The 22,032-nt window shown below is 43.4% G+C and overlaps 1 protein-coding gene across 2 annotated transcripts in view; it reads left to right on the top strand.

The window, feature by feature from the left end:
* TANC1 (tetratricopeptide repeat, ankyrin repeat and coiled-coil containing 1) overlaps positions 1 to 22,032 on the top strand; it is a 736,024-nt gene that overhangs the window by 474,492 nt on the left and 239,500 nt on the right. For both annotated transcript variants that reach the window (XM_069225129.1, XM_069225130.1), the window contains one exon: positions 7,309 to 7,431. In XM_069225129.1, coding sequence (XP_069081230.1) covers positions 7,309 to 7,431 — 123 coding nt within the window. The remainder of the gene's footprint in view (positions 1 to 7,308; positions 7,432 to 22,032) is intronic.

The raw sequence follows: 22,032 nt of genomic DNA, 5'->3' as shown, positions 1-22,032 counted from the left end.
TTAGTGTCCACCACTCTTTCCTTTTATTTATTTTTTTATTGTTTTTTTTTCCCTGTTGATTTCTATTGGATGTACTTGACGAAAAACAATATTATATAAAAAATTGCACACTTGCCAGAGTAAGACCTTTTGGGTTCGCCAGTGCTTATTTATTTATTTTTAGCGGCTGAGATAATTATGAAAAGTGAAGAATGTTTCCTTGTCCTTCTTTTGGCCAGTTCCACTCAAACATCAATCTTGTTTTAGCTTTCCTGATGGGAATAGGTTTTCAAACAATCATATCAAGGTTAATGGCTTTTTAGTGGCTATTAGCTTAGCTCACAGATCCGCGAGCTTCAGTCATTATCCAGCAGACTCGCCTTACGCAATTTTCAAATAGAAAAATGGTTGCTGTTCATTCTAAAACGACCTTTTTACTTAATGCTGGCATAGAGTTTCAGATCAATCAGTCCTTTAACTTGCAAACGCTCTTCTTCCGTCTCACCATTTCGGTCTCTGCCTTCAACACAGATGGACGCTCAGCTACTGCATAACGTGACAAGAAGATATTAGAGTGGAAAAATAGATGTTTGCCAGGTGTGACCCTAGAATAGAAAGAGGTGGTTCTTGTTTCATTTGACAATAGTTCATAAAATCCTGTTACAAAATAGCCGCTAAGCAGCTACCTAAAAACGTTAATAATAATTCCACCAGTGATGTCCTGGCTGAAGTCATTATGTTTTGGGTAGTGTCAAGAGAGTTGCAGTGTTTATGCAGGCTCTCTTTCATATATTTGCCGACTTATTGCCTAATCTGTTATGAATAGGCATGCTCCACATTTTAATGTTTGGTCTTTCACAGTCTTCCATGAGAGCAGTCATGTCTGTCTGTATTTAGGTGTTACCATCATGGGTTGAAGCGCAAAGGGTGTATTTCAAAGGTTTGAATGATGCAAGAAAAGGATTACAATATTGGGCAATATTTAGTACACCCACATCCCCCACCCCCTCCATCTTTTAGAGTATCTGTGGAGAGTTATTGTGTCCTTTCGTGGTATGTTTCCAGCATGTGGGGGCCTTATTCACACACTGCATTTTGTAGTACTACAAAACTTATAGTGATATTACCAAACTGCACTTTTGTCATAATTTACACTTTTTGGTAGGTTTAATACTTTTCCATATTTACAAACTGTACTTTTGGAGTTATTTACACTTTTGTAGTAAGTTACTCTCTTTTATTTTCTGTGGGAGGGTGGTGCAGAACCAGAGTTTGGCCATATGTAGTGCTGGGCTTACTACTAACGTGTTAGTTACTACAAAAGTGCAGTTTATGATTACTGAAAAGTAGTAAACGTTCTTGAAAGTGTAAACTTACTCAAAAGTGTAAGTTATCTTTGAATCAGTTCCACAGTGTTAATTATACACAAACAATGACATAAGTGGCAGTATGCAGGACTAAGGGAATCTGCTGTCCTCCCCTGGAGATATTTTCTGGGGGTCCATAGCTTGGCATCAGAGAGTGTTTGACAGCTGTTAAAACAAGTACTGGCAAAGCTAATAGGTCTCTCCTTTAAGACCTGTTGGCTTTGTCAATGGTTTTTAGGCATGCTCCCCAGCATCCAGATGGTGGGCAGCATGGCTAAATAAGGAAGAAAGGCTACAGTGGGGTACAAGTCATTCTGAAGGTGTACACACCAGGCAAGAGTGTGCTGTCAAAATGATGCACTCTTGTTGGACTGGCAGGCAAAAGAAATGCTTGAAATGATGGGAGCGGTATGGAAGATGCGGGTAGGAGGAAGCCACAAGGAGGGTGTAGGAAAGCAGCAAGTGACAGAGAAGGTCAGAGGAGGACCAAAGCAACTTAGAGGGCAGTGGTGCAGAGGAGAAGCAGTGGGTGAGAGAGCAACTTGTAGTGGGCAGGAATAAGCTCACAGGTGACAAAGCAAGAAGTGGACATGAGAGCGAGCACAGCAGGGAAGGGGCTGGGATAAGCACACGAATGACAGAGCACACGGAGTGCTGGGGAGAGAAGTACACGAGGGAGACAGCTCAACATGTACTCTGATAGAATACTTAATCAAAAAGAAAAAAGTAGTGCTTGAAAAGCTATCTTGGAAGCATAGTAGCCAGACAATCAGAAAATATTGTAAAGAATATGCGCTCCATGGAAGGGACAAAGCAATGAATGACAAGCTGGGATGCGAATAAGAAGCAATAAGCATGACGGTAAAGCCAACCTATTGTAAGCAATGGACGGGCTACAAGATCCTCCATGCTTTTGGTAACCCCACAATAGGTCTTTTGGATCTAAAGAACACACATGTACCACCAAAAGGAAAAAGCTTGTTCTTTTAAACGTTTAGTACTTCATGAGGAATCTTTCCATATGAAAATTGATTGACTGATATCGATAAGATTTGTATCGCAAGTAGCAAAATCAGAAAAAATATGTCTTTGCTTCACTGATAAGATAAATAGATCCTCCTTAAAGCTTTCTTTCCTAGCGTTCTTAAAATAAATGTATTTTATTTTTAATACCTATGCCATTGAGGCACCTAGAAATTGCATCAAATTCAGCCTGATCAGTGCAAGACTACCAAGATTGAGTTTATATTGCCAGATTGAATTTCTTGGAACTACAGATTTCATTGCCACCCCCTTTTCTTTTATAGCAGAGGCTTCCTGTGCCCCCTTTACCATGTAGTTTTTCATCTTTTCATGCTTCATCTGCGTAAGAGATCAACCTTCTTGATTCATTATGTTGCTTTTACCTGGCAGGTCATGATGCCCTTTGTTTCTGTGTGCACTCCCTCGCCTTCACTCTCCTCTTATCACCTACCTCATCCACCTATTTGTACTGTCCTACCAATTTTTTTCTGTATTTGACCTCTTTCTCATCATCCTCCGTGTTACTATTTCCTGCTCTGCATTACCTTTTTTACACTTAATGCCTTTAATTGTTGCCTCGTCTCCCCTCTCTTTCCCTCTTTGTAAAAAAACAAATTGCACGTTGCTGCAGTTCTTTGCTCGACAACAAATGACTTTTGAAGTGCATCACAAACAAAAAAAATAGAAGTTCATTGAAAAAATCATGGTTACATATTCGGTATTTTTCAGTGAGTGCAATCCCAGGCAGCCCCGTAAACTCTCCAGTTATAGTATGCAACCCACCGGCATAACTCACCTGGCCTTTCGTGCTCATTACACCACCTTGGCAAGGGCACAGAACAACACGCATTTGCAATGCAACAGGTCTTGCATTTGCTTGACTTGGAGAAATTGGCATTGTAAATTCATAACTGGACTTTTTTGCCACTCTAATTGGTCAACCCTGCTGCATATGTTGCTCCTTTCTGCCACATAATTCAAGTGACCCTGCATGTAACTAAAAGGCTAATAGGCCTACTGGAATATTGTTTTTAAACAAGGCCCTTAAAACACAAACTAATCACAGATGCAAAACATATTTACTTGGCAGTTGGTACAGGTGACATTGCCCATGGGGCAACAATTGTACTCCAAGAATGCATGCTTACTTGATCACTGTTCTTTACTGCAGCCTGGGTAGTCAAACAAAAGGCCCATGATTTTTCACACACTTGAGGAAAGCTATCTCACATGAAATTAATAATCCTCAGTCTTGAACTGAAATATTAGCTATAAAATATTGACCATTGTACAGCATAATCAACTGCAAGCTCTCCTCAAGGTTAATTTTATAAATACACACACACCGCTCAAGTTTCGCAGACTTAAACATGTGTAGTCCATCTAGTCATGTTTCTGCTTTGTATTCATAGCTTGTATCACGTTATAAAACTACAAGTCCCAGAATGCAAAGCAGAAACAAACTAAATGAGTGAAACACGTTTTGATCTAGGGAGTTGCACAGCTCTATGAATTATACTCCAAGGCCTGGCTTCCAGCTTTACGGTATTACAATTGGAATGCCCTCTTGAATAGTAGTGTATCAAAGTAAAAACATGGCAAGCCAGGATTTCAGCACCTTACCTGACTGTTTTCATCACAGACTGCTGCTACAGCTCATGAGCTGGGGTTGGCTGCCTGCACAGGTATTTATTAAGGAGTCCAGTAAAGTTGCAATATTACGCTCAATCAAATAACTCATCATTCGTGGAGGCCCAAAAGCACAAACCTCTTCAAAGCAGAAAACAGCTTTAAAGCGCTATCAAGTAACACAGCTGCTTCATACAGATGTTAAAGCACTAAATACTGAGATGACATCATTTTAAAGCCATATCATTTAGTTTTACCTTGGAATTAGACCGGCTCGCTTGCTGGTGATGAGGTCAATGTAGAGTTGTTTTGGTAGGGACCCCGGCATGTAGGGTCTTTGTCTGCTGGAGATGGAATTGCTTTATGCTCACTGCCAGGTTCAGTGGGTGAGTGTGCAGTACATTTTGTCAGGAGTGTATTGAGATCTAGAAGAATTATCTGAAGTAGCACCTGTTGTCGGAGAGGTTGTCCCAGAGAGATTTAAGTTGAGAATGAATAACATGGTGGTCACTACAAGTTCTCTCTTTGCTTTCAGTAACTGAAATGAGACCTTCTGGTGCTAAAATAGTGTTGAGAATGTCAAAGTAAATCTGCTCACACCTCAATAGAAGTCTGAAAGGGTTTATTGACAAAATAAAACTGTAATAGCATGTTAAGCCTGAAGAGGTTCGCGTAGACAAGTTGGTGCGAAGCTGATTACACAAAGGCAGGGCACACTTCATAAGATCTCACAAACTGGTCCGCAATGAGGGCATGTGGTAACAACCAAACACATAAAATGTACAGGTTTCTAAAGACTGAGATTATAAGACTGGAGGAAGACGGCCCTCAGTTGAAACATGAATGTAGGTATGTATACCTGAGCGAGCTGATCAACACTTTCTTATCTCTGGAGAAGCTCAAAACGTCAGCCTGGCACTCATTTAGACACTTGTTAACATGAGCAGAAAAACATAGCTGAAGTGAGTTACAGTTATGCTAATAAGATCATCATTTCACGAGTTGAAGAGGGTGTGCAGCAAACAAGGAACAGTTCCTATTCTGGAATTGAGGATTGTTCTATCAATGACTTTGGTAGGGTGCGTTTATAAGTCCCAGTTAGCCCTCTACCACTGTTTTTGAGCTTGTCATTGCTGTACTCAGCCAGTTATCTATCAGGGATAACCTCATGCAGAACACAGCAGATAAGGGGTTCTAGGCATCACAGAAATGATGGGGTGCGGCTGGCATGAATATGGCGGTGCTGAGATGTACTACATGGAGCATGCACAAAGGTGGACAGAAACCAGCTGCTGACCATCCCTCTGTCTGGAAAGGTGGTGAGTGTTCAATCGCTGAAGTTTGTCGGGAAAAGGAACATTTATAATTAGTATCTCCATGAGTGTCCTGCTGGCTTTGGTACACTCTTATGGGGACTTTATGGGAGTCTATTCGTGGTATCTAAGGAACTGAGGATTGTTAAGGGCGTTGTGGGGAACTGCTGGGCACTTAAGGTATTAACGAGTATATTGTTTCAGGTTTGCTGCTTGTATAGTGTTGCAGCACCTCAATGCTGCTTCTCAGTGCTGTAGAATGGACAGAAGAGGGAAAAGAATGATATTCAGGGAAAAGAGGGAGTATAAGAGGCTAAAAGGACGGAAAGGGAACGTAATGTGGCGTTGTCAGCAGCTAGATCTGGGTGTCATTTTAGGACACTGGGTGTGGTCCTGTGCCAGCACCCTGGCTGCTATTAGCCAGCAAGATGTCATCCTAGGTGGAGGGTGTGGTCTGATGGCAGCACCCAGGCTGCGAACAGTTAGACCTTGTGTCGTTCTAGGGTGATACGGCAGGCGTTGTTCCAATGCCATTACGATGCATACATGAGTGATAGGCCGGATGCCATGTTAGGGTGGGCGATTGGTTCAGATGGACAGGTAGCGCACAAGGGTAGAACCTTTTGATGGGTTAAGAAAGCGGGTTCATACTGGGAATCAGAGAGCACAAAACTGTTCTGGCCCTCCCCGTCTCAGAGCACAGGAGCATCTGTGTAGGAGCCGCACATGACCATGACGATCCCTCGAAAGACTTGTTCTGCACGTATTTGAAATTAATCAGTGTTTCATGGAAACATTACCTTGCGCATGACTTTTATTATGTTTCGAGAAGTGTACTTAGGAGGTTGTTCCAGCGGCAAAGAAATATTTATTTTACAGCATAGTGATGGAAGGTAGTCCGACAGAGTAGCAGAAAGGCAATTAAATAAACAAGCAACAGGGAAGGAAAAGAGATGGTCTCATCATGATATATATGACGTCATCACGCATGATGTGCAGTCACCATCTTAAATTGGGGCATTATACATTAAATGATGTAAAGGTAGTGATTTTCTGTTTGCATTGGCAGCACAAAATGTAAACATAGTTGTGGTCACGATTGTCTTTGCACAGCGGCAGCATGGAGCGGAAACACACGCCCCAGAAAACAGCCTCTAACATTTGACCTGAGTCTTTGAAAGCACAGCACATGTAACCAGAGAACATGATTTACAGCCCTGTTCACAGAAACGGACTGGAGCCACTGAAAACATCCAGCACTCTAGTCAAATGCACATAGCTGAAGGAAAAAGTAGTCCCTAAGCAGATGCTACACTGGCAGAAGTGGAAAGGTACAAGTACTGAGGAAGGATTGACCACTAGCAAGCAAGGATTTTTAAGGACACTGAAACAAACTAACGAAAAAGCAGAGAACCCACAAAGAAGTATATGCTAAAGTATATACAAGAGGCTGTACGCTTACACTCAACCTAAACATGCTATTTACCAAGAGCAAAACATGTCAGTCAACGTCAGTTATGGTAGACGTTGCATACCATACCTGTCAAATTTCACAGGTTTTTCAGGTTTGGATTGGCTGAATAATAAATCCTTTTGTTCAATACAATTCCTCGGAATTGTATTCTCAAACGTATGAGTACCCACATGTTTGAGATCAAAGAAAAAGCTTTATGACATAGTATGGTGGGCATTTAGGAGAACTCAAATGTGATAAATGAAAGTGAACACTTGAAAGGGTACAGTCTCAATGGATATGTGCTAGTGGTTCATTTTACATGAATGTTTCACAGTAAATGAGACTCTGATGTTTATATGCTGTGTCTGTTATAACTGCTATGAGCCTTCTTTTTGTCAGCAGTGGGAATGGCACATGGAGCAACCTATTAAAAAGTTTGTCTTGTTAAAAAAAATAAAACGTGTTAGTAACTTATTACATTTCATGAAATAATTGTGAATCTGCATATTTACCACACCTGCCTTTCCCTTCCCCCCCCAAGGGTCTTAGCAAAAAAAGTGGACTTTCTTCCAGCGTCCTTCAGGCTCTGTGGATTGGATACAGTACGGATGGATTGTCTGCTGCCTTAGCCTCTCTGCGTAACCTTTATACTCCTAATGTGAAGGTAAAATATGACAAATGCTGATTTTATCTGGTTTGAAGGTGTTACCATACATTTTTTCATTTAGCTGTTGGTCAATTCAGTGAGAAATAGTAATCTTTTCACTTGAGGCAAGAAGCGAACAGGATGGCGTTCAATATATTTTCAGTTTTACTAGTTTTTTTTTTTTTTTTTTTTTTTTTTTTAAAAAGCCCTACATTTCCTAAACTGAAAGATCCAAACATAATCACGTGAAAGCTATTGTAAAGAATAACCTTGTTAAGTAACCAGGTTAATATCAGGAGTTTGCTCTTTTTTCAAATGTAAGTTGGTTTGGGATAAACCTCAGATTAGTGGTATTTTGTGCCTTAACTGTAGGAGTTTAACAGGGCATCAGATGGGTTGATGTTTTTAGAATTATGTGCTCTGTAAGGAGAATATCTAATTAGGAACTTTATCTTGGAAAGCCATCAACCTTTTATCAGACGATCTTTTGTTCTGTTCGCTCTTGCACTTGAGCGATGACCATAATGCTAATTTTCTAAAGAACTTTACTGAAAATAAATATCTGAATGCTTGCAGCATGGCCTACTTTTTCTCTGTTTACAGAATAATTCCTCCTTGTGCCTTTGCTCTCAGCTTCTCCTAGAATTTTGTTAAATATCTGTTCATTGTAGGAGCAATTATAATTGTGCCTATTTTAGGTAAAGATGCTCATGATGAGAAACCTACTATTGTTAGTTTATTGGTCCATGGAAATTATCGGCTCCCACAGCCATTGCCAGATTAACTCTGAATTGGTTGTATTTTCTGTTTGATTATAAGTATTAGATGGACTTGGAGGGTGGGGTATTGAGGGGTGTAATGAAGATCTTTCTGTATACCCAGTCACACATGGAAACCCCAGCTTCTGCCATCTGAAGATGTGTGCACTTGTGAATTCCCACTCACTTGGTAGTTTGAAGAAGTACATGACATGAGTATGCTGGATTTCCTAGGGATACACATTTTATCCATCTGCAAGAGACATTGCTATTCTCCAGTTTGTGGTAGCACCTTGCACTTATAACATTTGCAGAGGTGTTTTAGTTTAAGTTGTTGTCTTTGGAATCAAGTGATCTGAGCGGTACCCTGGACTTCGTACCATCAAATCAAAGCTTCAGAACTGCAAGAAAGACCACAATCTTCTACTGCAACAGAGGTAAGAACTAATGCTCAAAGGCATGCTAGAAGGGTAACTTACAAGAAAAGGAACCAGGTAATCTACTCTGTGTACTTCCTGATGCCAATGTAAGAGTTGCGTTACACCTGTTGCTCAACTTATGTTTTCCATGCTGTTCTGGCGGTCATCAAATAATCATAACTGACTCATCAAAGCATTGATCCATTTTACCACCCACCTTCTCTCATCTACCAGGAAATTCAGCCCCAGCGTATGCATTGTCAAGGAGCTTTACTGGCCCTGTCTTGAAGTGAGGATTAATTCAAGATCAGCTTCCTTGCTATTAAGTGTTTCATTTAACTCTCCCACTAACCAATCTTCTTGACCTCTCATTAGGCCAAGAGGTCTTGGAATCAGTAGTGATATTCTGTTCTTGCACATCATCGTTATGCTGCTCTACTGTTCATCTCGTGATGATGTATTCCCCTTCGTTCTGTTGGAAAGCACCCTATGGCTTCATGGTAAAGGAGTGCCAAAGAAATCTGTGAAATATTTAAAAAAAAAAAAAAAAAGGTGTTTAGACAAAGATTTCAGATAACGTAATATCAGGGTGCAATAGGTCTATTGGAAGAAAGGACCACCTGGCAACCATTGAGATAAGGAGTCCTGTTACCCATATTTGAGTGTAGTCTGTGATATTAAAATATCTCAGGTTTGTTGTGGGATGGAATTTATTATCATTTCTAAGTGTTGCCATTTAAGGTCATTGAAAATGTTAAGAATATTTGCACATCATCTTATATGAAAGACCATGCATGTTTACTGAAATCTAGAAAAGTGGCTGGTGAAGTAAAACATGCTCCAACAATGCTAGAATAGTATAAATTAAACTTAAGTCTCATACCAGTTGAGTGTTACAGTGAACAAGAAAACTTTACAACCAATCCATCTAAATAGGTTTTCTTGAGAAGACGGTTGAAGGACAACACACTAAGTACTGGTGTTTCAAGAGCAGATTCACCTCTCCCAGAAGTGTCTGACAGAAAGCTGTATGCTGAAATAGTTGGGGATAAAGGTATCATGAATTCATATTATATCACAAGCAAGATAGCAAATGAAGCCTCTGCAGGATTGGTTGGCAAACCAAAGGTCTCAAACACCATGAACTGGGAGGGCCTAGAGGTTGCCACAAGCAGAGTACAAGAAGAGCTAAATGGAGGATATGCAGCAGCATGGCAAAAAAGACAAACATTTCCTACTTCACCAAGCGTCTCACACACAGGGTTTGGAGGTGGGTCAGTGGTCAATCGACAAAGTAATCAAGCATATCTGTATTATAGAGCTCCAATACAAGGTAAGGTAGTGCAGATCCATACAGACAACAACACAATATTTTATACAAACAAGGAGTAAAGGACAAAGTTCCTTATGCTTTCAGTGTTCTTACCGGGCATTTGGTACTAGTCAATTCAACACCAAATTTCATTGGTGGCTAATGCCCTCAAGGCAAACCAAATGTTGAGGTCAAGACGTTAAGCACTAACAGGCATTTCACATTAATGATAATTGAATCTAAATGTTGTTACACATTTTCTTAACATGGAGCACAACAAGCAATGATATATTTGGATCATAACAACAGTGCAAAATGATAAAGCTTTGCCTTAAGATACCAACATGAATAGTCTAATGCAGTTGCATGTCAGTGAATTTGTAAAGGACATTTACTTACGCGTTTTCTCCTGTATATCATTCAAAACTCTAATTATCAGTTAGTGCATGGTTTCACAGATGAAAGGAATAATCATAGCACAACAGTGGGATGTACAGCCATGTGACTCACACCTTATGACCGTGTACCGAAAAAGAGAGGGTGCTGTGGCCTGTATTGCAGCAGCTGCCCACAATGGGAGTTGCAAATATGTACCACTCGTGACCCAAAGGATTAAACCTGGCAGCAAGGCTACTGAAGTCTTGCAGTTTCAACACAGTAACTTACCTCAAAAATGTATGGATACCATCCATGAAACGAGAAGGCCAGCAACTAGTTATATAGCAAATAGAAAGTTTTGTTAGGTGATGGCCAGTCAGTGTTTTCAGTCACATCAAATTGAATATATCCTGCTTCTGATTGATACTTCCAATTGCAGATTCCCCACTTTCGAATATCTCCCAGGTGGCAGACCAAATATAGGAAATGTTTTCATAGCAGTGCTCCTGCATGGTGTGTGTGGCTCCATACCAACCTGAAAGTGATGGAGTGGAGCTGTACATACGTGCCACCCCTGCATCCTGACCTAAGTTCTTTTCTTTATGCTCCTTCTTTCGTGGAGCTGGGTCTAACTCGTGGGTTTTCAGGTTTTTCAACAACTTCTAAATTATTTCACAGTGTACTAGAGAACCATGTCCCCACTGAAAACAATCAATTGCAAGCTATGCCATGACTGCAGGATGCCGATATCTGTCTGTTACGGACCCACATGAGGTGTGTCTTTGAAGTCTTGGCTCATGACAGGACTCTAAGTTGTCTCACAAGTTCATCCTCAAGCACCCAAAGGTAGTCCAAAAATGGAACATGAGGTTGGACGCCCCCAAACACAATTATTCATAAGCAGTAATTCAATCCTGCTCATGCTGCATGTCATGTCCCTGAAGCTGGTCCTAGTCACAAAGCTTCTCCCATGACTGTTCAGCTTTGTGCTTGAACTCCTTCAGTATGTGGAAGTACCTAGTCTAAAACATATGAAAGCAAAGAAATACCCTACCCTGTCACTCTGACTCCAAAGAGACAGTGTGAGGGCATCACATTGTTCATTTCACTTCAAGATCTCCTGCCACATAAGTGATTTCTCAACTGGTCCTTTCAAGCCCCAGGGTTTCATGGTCCATTGTCTCTCCTCTAGGATTGAGGCCTTTAAAGAGTCTATGTTTCCCTTCTGCCTCAGTTCGGCAAGCTTTTAGGATTATAAAACTGCAGTGGCCTCTAATCTTGGTGGTGACAGGTCACTTCTCAGGGCCATTTGTCCCCTTGAGACCTGTTACCAGGCTCTACCAGTGCTGGTAGAAACATATACTCCAGCCCCAAGATCCACACTGGTTCCTGCCACTGGAACAGATGCCACTAATGTCTGAGGATGATTTGATGCCAGTATTGGACCGTGAGCCAACTTCAGAATGAGCCCAACCAGAGTTGGGCTATGAAATCACAAAAGAGCTGCAGGTCATCATGCAGCCTGATTAACCCAATGTCTGCCACATTGCAACTTCCAGCAGTGGCTCCATTTTATTTGTAGTTCTGAGTCTGATCCTGTGCCAGAGAAGGGGGCACCCCAGGCTTTTGTTGATGATTACAGTGATATTGATGGGTTGCCTCCTTCATTGTACTGATGATGCCTTATACATTGACTGACAGAACAACAGTGGGCTTGACACCTCTCTTCAGACCGAATCGGACTTCCCACTAGGGTCAACAATGGAAGCAAATGCCTCATTTGCAGAAATGGTACATAGGGATGTTGAGGCAATACAATTAGAGCTGCCGTTCATCAAGACTAAAACAAATGTTCTTACAGAAATTCTGCAGCCTGGACCAGCAACTTCTCAGCCCTTACTTCCCTTTAATGATGCCCTCAAAGATACTTTGATGTGGGCTTGTTTAAAGCCTTGTTCTTGCAGCCTATGAATACACAGATGGTTAGTCATCACAGATCAGCGCCTGGTGACCTCGGACTTTCTCACCTAACACCCCAGACCAGAGAGCCTTATTGAGCAGATCTCAACCAGTAAAGTGAATAAAGACTAATTCCAAACCTATCTGTATATTAAATCCAAGAGAATTGATGCTTTTGGCAAGCACATACTTTCTTCCGCCAGTCTAGCACTGCAGTCAATAAATAGGTTGTCTGCTGGGTTGCCACACAAATGCCTTTTGGGACATGACGTGGCCAGTGAGGTCTTGCCAGTGGCCCCAGCAGATATTAGGGTATCTTTGGGTCAGATAATACATGATAGACAGGACAGGGCCAAATATGTTATCTGAGCAGGTGTGAATATTATGGTTTGCCTGGTTAGGTTGGTCAATACCAGTGTTGTCCTTTGTAGACCGGCATGGATGTGGTCCACAGGATTTTCCGACCATGTACCGGCCTCCATAATGGCCATGGGTCCAGCCTCTTCAAAGAGAAAGCTTGTGCTCAGTGTTGGAACACTTCAAAGGTTGAGTGCTACAGTGCTCTCCTTTGTGCTCTTGACTTCTACCAACAGTTTCTTCATCAGTTAAGAAAGTTTAGAGGCTATTTTATAGGGGTGGCATTTAGACAAAGACAGGTTTCCCAGACAGGTCAGTCTTTTCAAAGCTGTGGACATGGATTTAGCCAGCAGTGTGTGAGCCAGCAGGGGCATCAAGCTTCTAATTCCTCCTTCTCTCCAACAAAGACTAACTAATCCCCTTAGCTTGCAATGAGTGGAGGCTGACCAACCATTGCATTGTAGATGCAGGATTCAACATATCTTCTCTTGTTGGCAATCCACCTATCCAATTAAGTGTGACAGATGGGTCTGAAAGATTGCTAAAAATGGCTATGCCCTGCCTTTTCTCTCCTCCCCGCCCACTATTGTTACATACCAGAACAAATTTCAGATGAACACTGTCCATCCACTTACAAGAGGTGTATTTGTTGCTCTCTGTTGACCCCCATTGAGACGGTATGAGGAAGGGGTTTATTACTCTTGCTATTTCCTTATCCCCAAAAATGAGAAGGGCCTTAGGCCTAGCCTGAACCATTCACCCCTAAATGCCTTCCTATGAAAGGACAATTTGAATATGTTTAAGCTGGTCCAGATGGCTTGGCCAGGGGTCATGGCAGACTAGACATGTCTCCAGTAACTCTTGTCGCAATCAGTGATCATGCTGATAATCCTGTGGCATCTGGTGCCCTGGTACTACTAAAACTACCCTGATAAGCACCCAGAATGTGTGGGGGGGCTCGCTGGTCATAGCGGCCCCCCTACGAGTGAAGGAGCCTGTGAAGAGCAGAATTACGCATCTGCAACCTGAATGTGGTCTACATAGGCATAGAGGCAGCCTCCCCAAGTGATACGAAAGTGACCCTGAGGGTCAAGAGTGCTGCAAAGCAAGTGACAGGGGAAATTGACGGCATACCTCGGACCCGGGTGCCTGTTTGAGTGAGATGGTGAGTATTTGACTTGGTCGGAATGGCCAGAGCAGGAAGTTTAAGCATGGGGGAACCAATCTACCCCAGTGGGTACGGTGGGTTTGAGTGCTTGAGTGACCCAATTGGCCTTGGGAATCTCCCCTAGCCGCAACGCAGATGGATAGAGAAAAACACCATAGGAGGGGGCCAAAGGAGACTGGAACATAGCCACAACTGACTGGCAGGGAAACAAGCTGCTGGCGCTGTTCCTACCGGTTGAGCACAGGGGATCTGGGGTGGTTCATGTCTGTGGACTCTCTGGGCTGCCCTAATCTGCAAGTTGCAATGGGGAAAGATAAACCAGCCAAACAGTCAGAAACAAAATAGATAACTATACACATGAGCAGGAGACAGTCAAGGGTCAAGAACAGATTTCAGGAAAGTTGCAGATAGGGTCATGGAAACAGAGGGCACGGTCTTGAAGCTCCAATGTGAAGTGAAGGTGCCGAAAGAGAGAACCTCTAAATTGTTCAAAGCATCATCAGTACTGGAGGACAGAGTGGAGGATGCTAAAGGCAGATCCAGATGAAATAATTTGCCCTTCGTAGGGTTCCCCAAGAAATCAGTGGGTCAGTCTGCTGAGCTGTTCTTGGAAGCTTGGATGGAGCAGGAACTGCAACCCAAGAAGTTTGACAAATATTTTCAAAATTAGCAGTTGCATAGGGTGTTGGTCTTCTCACTGGGGGGCCCGCTAGGGCCATCATCGCCTGAAAGTCTGAATTCAGGAATCAGGGACATTATTTTGCAACATGTTCAGGTGCACAGCCCACCACAGTTCAAAGGTAGTAACATGTCTGTCTTTCCGGACTAGGTCACTAAAGTGCAGGGCCAGCATAAAAACTTTGACAGTTAAGCGGCGGCTCTGGTACCGTAGTGTAAAATATAGCCTGTTGTTGCTCGCTAAACTGTGAGTTGTGCACACAGGGAAAGCACTGTTTTTCTACACACTGATGGAAGAGAGTGACAAGTTGGACCCGCTGCCTGGGGACACTCTGGGCCGAGATGCGCCACGAGGACAGAATCGCTGGAATGCAGTGCAGGAGTCTGCACGGTTGAAGGGGTGGATCATGTCGTCAGCAAGCCAGAACTACTCACAAATGATGTATTGAATTGTGATTTGCCCTGATGGTACCCTTGCAGGCACAAATGTAGTGCAGGACACAGGAGGCTCATTCTCAGAACACAGGGGAGATCCAGGGTGGGAGAGTGACAGCTCCGATGCAAGCCTGACATAAAGTACCAGGACTACTAATTGGGGAACTGGGTGGTGTGCATGTGGGGCCGTCTTGTTGAAGGATGCTGCTCTGATAATCAATGCAACCAGAGGTAAAACGGTATGAGAAGGTAAGGACGTTGAAAGATGGGTGCCCAGTATGTATAGGAGAATGTACATTTATTGAAGAATATGTCTTGCTGGCGGGTGCAACAGTGACCCTGCTGCTGAGGGTGAGAGGGCTGGAGTGCCGATGGCCTTGCAGCTCCAGCTGGTCGGATTACGGCTAGCGCATCGTGGGTTCTAGTTGGGGAGGAGGTTAGTTGATCTCAGAGGGAGGGGATGGATGAGTTGGCACAAACTGTGAGTTGCAGGGGAGGGTTTGTTACTTGTACTGCCTGGGTGAAGGGGTGGGAAGGGAAGAATTCAGTATTGTGTTAAAGTTAAGTTTAAGGAGCATTTAGACTGCTCATAATGTGGTTTGCTTCATTGCGTCTGAAGTGCCCAGAGGAGATGGGGCTATGGAAATCAAGCAGACGTCAGCAGTGGGAAAATAGCTGATGGAGGTCACATTAGAAATGGCACGTAACACCACCAAAATACTCACATGGAATGTCAGAGGGCTCGGTTAGGTGAAAAAGAGAAGGAGGGTACATGCCTACATGAACTGCTATTGTATTTTAATAGCTTTTCTGCAGGAAACGCATGTGGTGCAAATGCATCCATGCATACATGCCCTATGAAAGAGATGGAGACGGTCAACTTTACTCCATCTCCTGTTCTAGAGTTGCGAGGGGGACACAGATCTGGGTGGCCCCGGGGATCCCATTTAGTGATAAAGGCCACAAATGTGATTTGCATGGCAGGTACGTGGTTGTGTTTGGTGCACTGGATGGTAGAAACATCTGCCTGATTAATGTCTACGCACCAAATTTGTATTGCCCACAGTTTTACGGTAAACGACTAGTGGACGCCACTGAGTATCTGTTGGCGGAATTGGTATTAGCATGAGACTGTAACTATGAATTAAACTGGGGCCTGGACCGAGATTCACCTAGGCTTTTCACAAAACCAGCACTGACAGGGGCACTGAGGGACACATTCACAGGACTAGGATTGGTAGATATCTGGTGGCAAAGACACCCCCCCCAGGAGAGGCCCTACTCCTGTTAGACCCCAGCAACCGGTACACATAGCAGGATAGACTACTGCTTTGTTTCTGGACATTGGTGCAAACCGTAAAGACGTAGCATAGCTGGCCAGATATATATCCGATCACCCTCCCTTACTGACTGGAATAAACTTTGGGTGAGGGCGACCAGCTATACCATTGTAGAGACTTAGAGCAGAGGTGTTGACGGACCCGATTTTTCTTTTTAAGTCCATTGTCAGTCAAACTTTGACTCATTACGTTGATGAGAACTGAGGAAGTGCAGGTGGTAGAGCAATAGATTTGGAGACCATGAACGTGGTACTCAGCAGGGAATGCCTGAAAACCATGTATGGGGTTAAGAAGAAATTGGAGGATAGCGTAGATAATCATGAACAAAAATTGTGGGCACTGAAAAAGTAGCTGCTGCTGATTGGAGGAGATTGGACAAATTTATATCTAAGGCCTATCAACAGGCTACATGCGAGGGAGGGGGCGAATAAAGCATTAGTACTGTTGGCTCAGGAGATCATACAAGAGACATGTCAAGCCCCGCTGCTATCTATAAAAAGGAGGAGTGAGGGAATCTGGTTTGTATGTCACTGGCCATTAATGCCATGTTTGCAGCCCATCTCCAAATGATCTATTAACCACAGCCCTGGAATGTTATGAAGGGAGGATGGCAATATCTGATGAGAGTACCAATAAACAGAGTGAAGGCGGAGGATAGAGAAAAACTAGAGAGACCATTAGCTAGAGAAGAGATACTAGCAGCAATACGCAGCCTCAAAACAGTAAAGGTGCTAGGAGGTGACGGGCTGCTGGTAGAGTTCTATCAGAGGTGCGCTGGAGTACTAGCGGACAAATTGTTGGAAGTCTAGAATGAGACAATGTCTGTGGGGAGTCTGCTAAACTCAATGTGGGAGGCACAGGTGGTGATGTTGCCAAAGCCGGGTATAGACCCGACTGAGGTGTGGGCGTGACCTGGGAACATGGCTGACCGGATGTGAGCACCCAAGTTTTCAGCCAGCCAGCCAGTTTTATCCCCTAAATCCTGCATCACCCTGTGATTTGCCATCACCTACTGCCACACTGTGGCCGAATTTGCAACAGGGAAGAAGAATCCCCTGACTGTGGTCTATGTGGCCCTGCAGCGTATACTGTGGTGGCCCACAGTGATGAGAGATGAGCCAGGGAAGCTGCTCAGGCAGTCACTGAATCCTTGGCCCTCCCTGGACTAGCGGAGCACGGAGGAGCCTACTGTGTCAGCAGTGATCCATGGGTGTCTCTCCCCCCCCCCCCCATTAGCGGCTTTCGGCTGCATTATGAGCTGACTTAAGGAGGGCACAGCCAGAAACGTCTCAGCATTGGCTGAGGGCCAGGGGTGCCTCCTCCACCATGGAATGAGCGAGCATGGCTTAGAATCTCTGGGTTCAAGCTGGAAGTACAGGCCTCCACCATAAACCGTCCCTTCAATGGAAATGCTTTGTTTGGCCAAGAGGTAGCAGAGTCCTTGCAACAAACTAAGGACAATAAAACAGCAAGGGCAATGGGGGCCCTCTAATACAACTTCAGAATAGGAGGAAACACCCTCAGAAGAGCCACAGGAAGGAGATCTTTTACATCAGGGTGACAGCCCCAGGTGAGTACACAACAAACAGTACACCTTACTGCATCCCAGCAATGCCAACACCCTGCAAGACAGCCCTTTTGCTGTAGGGGGAGAGCAAGAGGCCAAGCCCCCAGAGGGGGAGGAACATCCAAGTGACTCAGAAATACCCCCAAACCCACACACAAAATCGGTGGGAGGCAGAATAGCACAATACCACAAGAATAGGAAAAGATTACCACAGACAATTGGGTTTTAAACGTGGTACACCACAGCTACTAATTAGAACCCTCAAACCTATCAACACCAAACCCACCAAAGAAGAACAGATACCAGAGAATAGAACTAGTGCAACTGAGGAAAGAAGTAAAAGAACTCCTACAAAAACATGCAATAGAACGAGTACTAAAAGACGAGTCAAACAAGGGAAACTACTTGCACTACTTCCTGGTACCAAAATGAGACCTTTCACTAAGGCCGTTCCTGGACCTCAGGTCCATAAGCAAATTAATCTGCGCACAACATTTCAAGATGACAACCCTACAAGAGATAATTGTAGTCCTTCAAAAGGGAGACTACATGGCAACCATAGCCCCTACAGGATGCCTAATTACACATACCGATGAATCAAGCACACACAAAATACCTCAGGTTTGAACTCAAGAACGTTCATTATCAATTCAAGGTCTTCCCCTTCGGAATAAAGTCAGCACCAAGGGACTTTGCAAAATGCTTAACAACTGTTGCAGCATTCCTAAGGAGGAAGGGGATCTGTCTGGATCCCTACCTGGACTACTGCCTAATAAAAGCACATATAAAAGAAAAATGTCAAAGAGATACCCGAACAGTGATCACAACCCTGCAAAAGCGGAGTTTCAGCATAAACCACAAAAAATCATCCCCGAAGCCGCAAATACAGAAGACTGCCATAGGAGCCGGACTGTATGCAAGGAAAGCACATGCATACCCTACTCAGATGAGTGTGCAAGTAATCACAGAGAAAACTCTCCTTTACCTGAAGGGTCAATCTCTGACATTGAGGACAGTCATGAAACTAATGGGCATGATGGCATCATGCATCCCCCTCGTAACCTATGCAAGACTCCACATTCGATCATTCCAGGAATGGCTAGGCAACAACTGGATACAAACCACCTGCAATTGGGAGGATCTAGTGGTTGTAAAAGAGAGAATACAGAAGAAGATACAGTGGTGAGCATCCAAAGATGTAACCAAAGGGAGACTTTTCAAGACGTCAACTCTGCCGGTTACCATCACAACAGACACATTTCATAAGGAATGGGGTGCAGACACAGATGACTTGAGAATCTAGGCCAGTGGAGCAAAACAGATGCTATCAAACACATCAGTTTCCTAGAGATGAAAATAGTGGCACTTGCCCTGAAAGCTTTTCAAGACAATTATCGGGGAAAACCATACTAATCCAGAGAGACTATATACTACCTAAACAAACAAGGGGGCATAAAGTATTTTACACTAAGCAAACTAGCCCAAGAAATTTGGAAATAGGTAATACTGCAAGGGACCAACCTACAAAAAGTCTACCTACTGGGGCAGGACAATATAGAGGCAGACTAACAAAGCAGACAAGAAAGCACTACACACGAATGGAAGACAAAACAAGAGAGACTAGAAAAACTCTTCAGAATTTGGGGCACACCAACAATTGAATTGTTCACATCAGCAGAGAACAAAAAAAATGCCAACTCTTGTCCTCCAGGATTCCACCCCCCCCAATCAGAGGGGAATGCACTGTCATTAAACTGGTCTGGGAGCTTTGCCTACACCTTCCTTCCAACTCCTCTAATACTAAGAGTGCTGGAGAAGGCCAGGCAACCAGGGACAAATCTCATCCTAATAGCCCCACAATGGGCAAGACAAACATGGTATTCAAACATAATACCAAGGGACCAATGATTAAGATCAAAGTGGAATGGGACTTTCTAACAATACAAAGAGGATGAGTGTTCCACCAGGAATCAGCAACACTCAGTCTAACAGCATGGCACTTGAATGCATAGAATTCAGACACCTAAACCTACCACCTAGAACCATGGAAATACTAAAGGAGGCAAGAAAGCCAAAGGCAAGATATGATACACATCAAAATGGAAAAAATAACATACTATGGTGCACAGAAAAGAACACCTGTCTACACAGGAAACGGTAATAGCCTACCTCACACACTTACTGGACAGCGGAATCAACTACTCTTCTCTCAAGATACATGTGGCAGCAATCTTGGCCTACAGTAGGGGTGCTTTTTGTAAAAGTTTCTTCACAGCACCTGTAATAAAGAGGTTCCTGGTGGGATCCAACAGAATTCCCCTTCACTCCCCCCCACCCCCCAAAAAGCACCAGCTCAAATGTTCAGCTTGAACACGGTATTGATGCGGTTGATGGCAAACCATTTGAAACTATGCACAAAGCAGAACTCTGGTTCATCACATAAAACACCACTTTTCTGGTAGCAATCACATCACTAACAAGAGTAAGAGATTCAAGCGCTAACAATACAAGAACCATACATTCAAATTCACAAGGGCAAAGTAGTCCTCAGAACGAATCCTCAATTCCTACCTAAGGTAGTGAGCAAATTCCATGTCAACCAAAGCATCAGGTGCTGTTTTTTAAGAATCCACAAACACAGTTGGAAAGGACATTACATACTCTTGATGTGGGAAGAGCACTAATATATTACCTAGAGGAGACCAAACAGTTCTGTAAGGGGAACCAACTGTTTGTTTTGTACGTCAAATCCAGTAAGGGGTAATTTGTCACAAAGGGAACTTGCGCACAGTGGATTGTGGAGAAAATCCAAACATGCTACACAAAGGCTGGCAAACGTCTACCTCACCGCCCTAAAGCACACTCAACAAGGAAAAAGGGCACAACACTAGCATTCACAGCAACATGGGCATCCCAAACACATTCACAAAGCATTATTGTGTGGACATCCAAACGCATAAAGAAGATCAAGTGGGACAAAAGGTACTACACCTGTTTGCAAACTCATCATTTCACCTCAACTAACCCAAAGAATAAGAAGCCGCTACATAATCTAATGCACAGCATGTGAATCCAAAAAGGGATTCATGCTGCAAAACGAAATGGTTACTTACCAGTAGGAGTAGTTTTGCAGCCTGAAGAGTTTTCTGGATTCTCGTGCGACCCGCCCACCTCTCTGGAACTAACAGGACAAACAGGTGGGAAAGAGGTCCTATGTACATAAAGCAAGCAAAAAAAAGAATAACACAATGTAAAAAGAATCTGAAGATGGCTACCATGCACACTAACTTCAGGGGCGCTGTCTGACATCACACAGGGGACTGACCAAGCACCAAATGGTGGTAAACAATGCCCAAGAGAAAGAAAAAAAAGGGAAAAGAGACAATTCCGAACCCAAACACTAGATGGCGGAATAATGCATAGCATGTGAATCTAAAAAACTCTTCAAGCTACAAAACTACTCCTACTGCTAAGTAACCATTTTGGTTATGCCAATTCAGGAGGTGCTGTGCTTGGAGCCTCAGAAAATTCTTAAGACTGGTTTGGTCATCCTTATGTTTACCTGAACCATTGGCACTTGATTGCATGCCTACTATTTCACTCAGTGCTGCTGTATTATTTATGATAAAACTGAAAAATAAAGATTTTAAAAAGACCCGACTGAGACAGCATCATATTGCCTATTATTAGTGTTGAACATTGATGTAAAACTATTTATTGGATGCTGGCGATGTGCATTTTGGGCTACGTTCCCTCAATGATCCACTTGGACCAGTGTGGGTGTATCCCAAAACGGAATACACTTTGCAAATCAGGCGTCTGTTATGCCCCACATCTGAAGGATTCCTCCTACGCCCTGGCATTCCTGGATAATGAACAGGCGTTGGATTGGGTGGAATGGGTGTACTTACTGATGGTACTCAAAAAGGTTGGGCTGGTCCACATGTATATTTATGCTGGATGCGACTTCTGTACACTAAACTAGGGGCGCCTGTCAGAGCAGGTGAAATGGTACCTCAGAGATTTAACCTGCAAAGGGGGGTGAGACATGGCTGCCCTCCATCACCACTCCTAGTCACACTTGATGGAACCTCTGGCGAGTATGCGTAGGAGGGTGATGGGACCTTGGCCACATTGGGGTATCCTTGGGGTATCCAGGTAGGCAAGACACTGAATGTAATTTTACTAACGCCTATGGCGCCTTGGTATATCTTAGGCAACTGGATTATTCGGTGCCCATCCTTTTGG

Source organism: Pleurodeles waltl, chromosome 3_1 (genome assembly GCF_031143425.1).
Source record: "Pleurodeles waltl isolate 20211129_DDA chromosome 3_1, aPleWal1.hap1.20221129, whole genome shotgun sequence".
Classification (NCBI taxonomy): domain Eukaryota; kingdom Metazoa; phylum Chordata; class Amphibia; order Caudata; family Salamandridae; genus Pleurodeles; species Pleurodeles waltl.
Note: the sequence above shows the minus strand (reverse complement) of the source record. Positions and strands in the feature narration are given on the sequence as shown.